The sequence below is a fragment of the Epinephelus moara genome, chromosome 23 (assembly GCF_006386435.1).
Source record: "Epinephelus moara isolate mb chromosome 23, YSFRI_EMoa_1.0, whole genome shotgun sequence".
In the NCBI taxonomy this organism is placed as follows: domain Eukaryota; kingdom Metazoa; phylum Chordata; class Actinopteri; order Perciformes; family Serranidae; genus Epinephelus; species Epinephelus moara.
The window spans coordinates 6,395,899-6,403,620 of record NC_065528.1 but is presented as its reverse complement, the minus strand read 5'-3'; the positions used below and the strand labels follow the sequence as shown (position 1 = coordinate 6,403,620).

General features: G+C 41.3%; 1 protein-coding gene across 1 annotated transcript in view; it reads left to right on the top strand.

Annotated features, from left to right (window-relative positions):
• LOC126384732 (uncharacterized) overlaps positions 1-7,722 on the top strand; it is a 41,408-nt gene that overhangs the window by 15,326 nt on the left and 18,360 nt on the right. Inside the window, exons 10-13 of the mRNA XM_050035981.1 lie at positions 264-578; positions 677-798; positions 3,169-3,385; positions 3,483-3,641. Of these exons, the coding sequence (XP_049891938.1) occupies positions 264-578; positions 677-798; positions 3,169-3,385; positions 3,483-3,641 (813 nt within the window). The remainder of the gene's footprint in view (positions 1-263; positions 579-676; positions 799-3,168; positions 3,386-3,482; positions 3,642-7,722) is intronic.

Here is a 7,722-nt window from a genome sequence, read left to right as displayed (position 1 = left end):
ACGACCGACATGGCATGAGATATGCCCATTCAAAGTTTGCAATTTCAAATGGTTGCTATAGCGCCCCCCTTTGGCCAATTGATGTAATATTGCTTCATTCGCATCCTCCCATGACCCTCTACCACTGTGCCAAATTTCACATGGATTGACCAAATCAGTGAGGAGAAACACGTGGAACAGACACACACAGACAGTTTTCCTCATTATATAGTAAGATAGTATCTATCTTTGTTTTTATATTGCCTGATACTGTGTGTATCCAGGACCTCTTGGTGTGTCCGAGCTGAGATATCGCTCCAACGACTCCACCGCTGTGTGGACGCCAGGCACCACGCACCGCCCAGCTGTGGCCTTTTTGTATGAGCTGTCTCTGGAAGATGGTACCACCATCCAGAGCAGCCGTGTGACTGACACAGAGCTACATCTCCCAGGGCTGAAGGAAGGGAAGACCTACGTCCTCGACGTGTGGGAGGAATGTGACGGGCAGTGGGAGTCGGAACATTCTCACATGGGCTTCGAGGGAGTAAATTCATCCTTTGAGCTCATCGTGAGGGCTGCTGGACCTGCTCTGACCCAAGGTCTGTCTGAGGTATTAGTCCAACACAACTGCTGCAGTTCGTTATTTATCCCTAATGATAAACCTAATTCTCTGTTTCCTTTTTCGTGGCTTCTGTAGAGCTGCAGGTCGACATGTCCAGCATTGGTCTCATGATGGTCGTGCCCTGGAGACTGCCTGAGGATCTGCAGGATGACATTTCGGAGCCTAGAGTTAAAATAGGAAAGATTTTCAAAGATAAGGTGAGAGAAAATAAATTGTTGACATCAGTAATCACAGACTGCAGATCCAGATTTCATCCTTACTGTATACAGCACTGTGTAACAGTACACCATTGGTGTTTCTGCATGATTTGTACCACAAGATTATCTTACATTTTTAAATCAGTTTTTGTCTGAGATCTAGGCAGTGTCAAGTTTTTTTTTGTTGACATATTGAGTTGAAGTCAAAAAGATTATATAAAAGGAAACTTTGGGATTTATCAGCCTTGACCCTTTTTTCCCATGTTTTTGTGTTTTCGTGTCTCTAATGGAGACTGTTTGGGATATTGGTCCAGTATTGAGAGAGAGTGCTGCACACAGATCAAACAGATTGCCATGAAATTTTGACATTGATGGTCCCCAGAAGATAAATCGTAAAAACTTTGGTGTACCCTTAATTTATCCTCTAGTGCAATCATCAGGTCATCTGTTGTCCAGAACTTCATGGCCAAATACCTGCCAAACCAAAGACACCCCCTTCAGCCTCAGCTATATTTTGTGTTTGCTGCTAATTAGCGAAATGCTAACAAGCTAAACTAAGACCTTGAACATGGAAACATTACATATGTTGAACATCATCATGTTACTGTTGTCACTGGAAGCATGTTAGCATTTAGCTCAATGTACAACTGTGCCTAAGTACATCCTTACAGAGCTGCTAGCATGGCTGTAGACTTGTTTGGGTGTTGGAGAGATTCCAGCTCAGAAAACATGAGGTGGCATTATGTGAGGTTCACTCACAAGTACATATGTGGGTACTTCAACTGTACTCCAAAGAAACTGCACCCATGTATTTTTTTTATTTTTTTTTATCAGGGACCATGTACAGAGAACACTGGACTCAACAGAGTAAAGATGCACTGCACCAGATTATAGCTTTTAGCTAGTTTCCATCTGCAGTCCCTGAGGCAGGCAAAAGAAGAAATAACAAAAGAAAAATTAAAATATTACAAAGAGACATATAAAAAGACAGACTGAAACGGTACAAGAAAATAGAGTGCATTGAAATCCATGGGACGACGCACACACAGCGTCCAAAGTGCGAGTGCTCACAGTTCCAGAGAAAACAGTCATACAAGGTGCACACACCCATACAGAGCGTGCAGTGCAATGGGGCAGATAGAACATGCACATGTCTCATTTGGTCTTCATGTAATGTGTACATAAAGTACATAGTGCAAAATGAGAACAGGATATTCACAGGTGTTAAATGGCTACATAAGATGCATGGTGCAAGATGAGAACAAGATAATCACAGGTCATATAAGCAATAGATCTACACACTAAAATAGGAGACACATGCAGGGTACCTATACCAATATACAATGGAACAGTAACTCGATCGACCGCTTATGAAAAGAAAAAGAAAACAGGACAGCATACCTCGACAGCAGAGTACCTACTCAATGCTGACAGGTTTGGTTACTTAAAATCATTTTTTTTTTGCTTCTCTAGAGAAGGCTTCATAGTTTGCACAGATTTTCAAATCTGTTGGAAGATTATTCCATTCCTTTATAGCCTTGTACGGGAAAGCTGTTTGTGCAAAGGCAGTTTTACGTTTGGGAATACAACACTGCCACCTAGAGGTACTTCTCAACACCCTGCTCATCTGTTCAGAGGTCAGCTGAACAAAGGGCTTGAGGGGTGGAGGTGCAGTGTTGTGAATGATTTTAAAAACCAGACGTACATCTGCATACATGATCATGTTATCAAAGTTTAGCATCTTATGTTTGTTGAGTATGTGGCAATGATGATACTGTCGTGTCTTCTTATCCAAAATTTGAAGAGCTTGTTTGTACAGTGACTCAAGGGGCTTTAGGGTCGTCTTGTTAGCTTGGGACCAGCATGAGATACAGTAGTTAAAATGTGACATAATCATGGCATTAAAAAAGGTTTGGGCTGCTTCCATTGTAAGTGAATTTCTGATACATCTGAATTTGCAAGGTTGTATTTCAGAGTGCAGCTCACCTGTTTTATATGTTTTTTAAAACTGAGAGTGGAATCCAAAATGATACCCAGGTATTTAAATTTAGTTACATTAGTTATTTTTTTCTCCATTTACAGTTATGTAGGGATAATCCTTGTGCTTTTGTTTGTTGGTGAAGAACATGGTTGCTGTTTTCTTAACATTTAAAGTGAGACATGATTCATTTAGCCAGTTAGAGACTTTGTGGTTCTTTATTTACTGTTTTATATTCCTGGTTTGTGATAAATAGATTTATTTTCTGAACTAAATAACTTTTCTCTCCAGTAAGATAAAAACATTACTGACCAGTTCATCTCAGCCTATATGTTATTCCAAATACATTTCCATTGTTTTTGATGCATCACATCTTTGTGTGTGTCCTTCAGCTGCAGGAGCTGATGAAAGACTTTGATCAGCCAGCCCGTGTTGAGCTGGCCAGCTTTGAACCTGCAGACGAGCCAGACAAAACAGAGATTCTGTTTATGTCTTTCGATGCATCCAATACCGAAGAGGACGTGCCGCTGCCTGTTGAAGATCAGCTGAATTACATTCGCTCCTTGAATGCAAACATGACCGTTACAGATGGAGTCATTTACTGGGACGGTAGGTGATTGTGGAAAAACCAGCTCAACTGGTTCAAGTCTGTCAAAAAAATGGAAACTAATGCTCTTGTGTTTGTTTAATTTGCTTTGACTCTCAGGTCTTGATCTGTGTGCTTCCTCCGAGCAAACTCTTTGTCCTCATAATTCTCTGTGCGTCAACACTCTGGGCTCCTACACCTGCGTGTGCAAACAAGGCTACTACGATGTGAGCTCTGTCATCGAGCGTCCTGCAGCAGCATCACACCCCATCTGCAATGGTAAACTTTTGAAGTGATATCTTATCCGAAGAAACACATGTTGCCTTTGAACAGGTGAAAATCCTGTTTTATTGCTCTAATGTGGTGTATCTCAAATACCAGCGATGCATTCAGAATTCTATAGATATAATACTGAAGTGTTTTTATTATGTCCAATGCAGGAAACCAGCAACATTTAAAGACTTTTGAAGTCAACAATAAGTTAAATGACTTTATGATGTTTATATCCTGCTGCTTACTGTGTGAAGTTTTGGGGGGCAAAAAAAACTCCTTAGTGGTTATTTTTTATTTATTGTTTTGTCCTTTAAGCAATACTGCTATTGAGGGTGCCCTAAAGCCTGGGATACACTGCATGCATGAGCAGCATGTTACGGCTCCCTTATTGAACTGTTGCAGCATGCATGCTTGCAGTGTTCACACAGACAGCATTGTTGCTGCTATGCTGTCTGCTGCTGTAACTACTGTATTTTCACAGATAAAGGCCGACACTTCACTCATTTATTTTGGTTACTTTCCACATCGACGTACAAGATGAGCCTGTTACATTGTGTGTGTGTGTGTGTGTGTGTGTGTGGTGTGTGTGTGGTGTGGTGTGTGTGCGCGTTTTTAAATAATAATAATAAATTTTATTTGTAACACACTTTATATTTAACGAAAAATCTCAAAGTGCTACAACAGCAAGAAAAGAAAAAAATAAGTTAAAACAAGAGTTAAAAGCAGTTATCAACGTAACACGAGCAAAAATTACAGATTAAAAGATTTTTTAAAAAGGTACGTTTTAAGGCCCTTTTTAAAACAATCAATTGACTGTGGAACCCTCAGGTGTTCTGGGAGGGTGTTCCACAGTCGAGGAGCAGAGGAGCAGAAGGCTCGATCTCCCAGTGTGCGGCTCTTAGTCCTTGGGGGGAGAAGTCTGTGGCTGTTGGTGGAGCGGAGTGAGCGTGCTGAGGTCTGGGGGGTGAGGAGTTCTTTGAGGTACTGGGGGGCGTTGCCATGGATGCACAGGAATGTGAGGAGGGAGACTTTGTAGTCGATCCGAGCGGAGATGGGTAGCCAGTGTAGTGAGTGAAGAATGGGTGTGATGTGCTCATATTTACGTACTCTCAGCAGGATTCTAGCGGCGCTGTTTTGAATGTGTTGTAATTTCTGTATGCTCTTGCTGGGAATCCCGCTGAGAAGTGCGTTACAGTAGTCGAGTCTGGAGGAGACAAAGGCGTGGACGAGCTTCTCTGCATCTCTTAAGGTGAGTGTGGGACGAAGTCTGGCTATATTCCTCAGGTGGAGAAATGATATTTTGCAGAGGTGATTTATGTGGGCCTCAAAGGTTAGCTGGGGGTCGAACCTGACACCAAGGTTAGTGACTGTTGATGATAGAGGGATGTCCTTGCCAGAGAAAGTAATGCAGGTTATGGAGGAGTTTCGAATCTGATGAGGGGAACCAATGAGGATGAATACACCTCCATTTTCACAGGAAATGTACAGCTTGCATACAGTCTCTTTCAAAGTAAATCAACTATGTCGGTACAGCGCTACATGGGCCTCTGATTAAAATCATTGGTTGTCGGACCCATCCATCAGCCTTCCTGCCTGTCCTACTCAGACTTTGTGCTTCCTTAACTAACTTTGTTGTCTGGCCGTGTTTTTTCCCCTGACGCTGCCAGGCGCCATTAAATGATAATGTCAACTGGCCGCATAACATGCCAATGTGAAAGGATGGCATTTTTTGTAGGTGTCTTGATGCTGGAAGCCATTCGACAACTATGGAATGAGATGGGGTGGGCCTGAGGGTGTCTGGCCCACTCAAAAGCTGCCGTGTTCCCCATACTCCACCATTGACTGTTTCATACAAATTGGCTACATTTAAACAGAAGTGGCAGAGGGAAGGGCACAGGGCATGCAGAACAGGACCATGCTTAGGGCCTGGCTATTGGGCTGTAGTCACAGGTCTTTTTTTTTTTTTTTTTTTTCTGCCAAAACAGTTAATATGAATACTCATACAACTACTCAGTGTTGTATGGCAAATGTTGGTACTCAAAAGTGGGCACCTGTCATGCGTGCGCGCACACACACACACACACACACACACACACACACACACACACACACACACACACAGAGTGTTCTAACTTGGCAACATTCCCATTACACTTAGCAACGTTTCAGGCCCTTTCAGCTACCCTAACCCTAAAATAATTAAAAACTAGTCCATACCCATTGAGTGCACAGTTGCCCATGGAGGAAAAATATAATAGCAATATATGTCATCAGTTTTAGATCAACCATGGATATTTCATGAAGATAAAATCTGCAGATTGCTGTAACTGAACTTTTCAACATTTGTTTTTACAACATTTCTTGCCTAAGCACCATTGATTAATTATTATTAATAATTATCAATTATTCCCAATAGTCATTTTGATACTTTAATTGGAGGCCTGTTACAAGGTCAGGTCCCAACAGTACTATAAAGTTTATCCTGATAAAAGGCCCTTCTCCTCATCTTCCAGGCAGTGCTGGAAAATAAGAACATTTACTTGAAGACTGTACTCAAGTACAGTTTTGAGGTACAGCAGGCAAGTTCAAAGTCTGGCCCGGGGGCCAATCATGGTTTGCAGACTGATTTTTAATGGCATACAGCTTGTTGTTCAAAATATAATATGTAACCTGCCACACAATATTGGTTAATAAAGCAAGACTAGTCCATACCCATTGAGTGCACAGTTGTCCACGTACAGTTTGACATGGTGTGTGTTTGGGATACAGGTCATAGGAAATTGCAGATTAAATAGTCAACTGAATTATGATTAAGAAGAGCAATGCATTCAGACAGAGTTTTTGGGGATTTGATAGTGCGATTGCTTTATTGAAAGTACAGTAGTACCATTGCCAATAGTGGGATAGGTAGTGGGCTAAAACTGTACATTAGTAGTTGAGGTAGCACGTTGAAAGGCAGATAGTTAAAGTGTTTATATGTTGTATTGACTTAAAAGTGGGGCGCACTGGTAGTTCACATGGGAAAGGTGCGGCTAGCCCTTGTTGCACCAGCATACCATACCATAACTCATACCAATAATTAGGAAAAAAACCCAACATTCAGCCACAGGGGGAGCCACAGCGATTGGTCGCATTTTAGCCATTAAGTATTTTTCTGTTGTTATAGCGCCACCCAGTTGCCAGTTAGAGTCAAATTTCTCCAGTCACCTTGAGGCGTCCTGTTCTACATATCTACCAAGTTTAGAAAAAGTTTAGTTTTATCGGTGAAACCCTTGAGATGTTATGCACCTTGATGTGATGAGCCATGCCCTCCGCAATATTCATTGCCTTATAGAAGCTCAGTTTTAGTAAGTTTTCCAACTTTTGCCAAGAGGGAACGTTAGATATTGGTCCCTAGATTATGTTCACCGAGTTTCATGCAGATCAGTCAAACATCCTAGGAAGAGATTGATTTTAAGTGTTTTTCAAAAAAATCAAAATGGCAGAAAATCTATATAACCGGAAGTTATGGGTTCTTACGGCAAATTTGTTCCTGTCATGTCTCTACGACATGTGGGGCATGAGATATGCCCATTCAAAGTTTGCAATTTCAATCGCTTGCTATAGCGCCCCCCTTTGGCCAATTGATGTAATATTGCTTCATTTGCATCCTCCTATGACCCTCTACCACTGTGCCAAATTTCACATGGATTGACCAAGTCAATGAGGAGAAAAACAGACACACACAGACAGTTTTCATCATTATATAGTAAGATGTAGCCAGTGCGAAGCTCAACAAAAAAAAAAAAAAACATTTAGTGAATGTCATGTAATATAACAGCCTGTCAAAATAAATGCAGGTCTCTAAATTAAAGGGCCAGTGTGTAATATTTGGCATGGTTTATTGTCAAATCTGAATCTGAATATTCTACCCATTAATATGTTTATACAAGTGTATAATTGCTATAAAATAAAATTCGTTTGGTTTTTGTAGCCTTATAATTATGCTTTTATATATATATATAGCAAGGGCCTTGCTTTAGAGAGGTCGCCATCTTGCGCCGCCATATATGTACGGCAGACCGAGCGGACAATCCAGCCAGCCAGA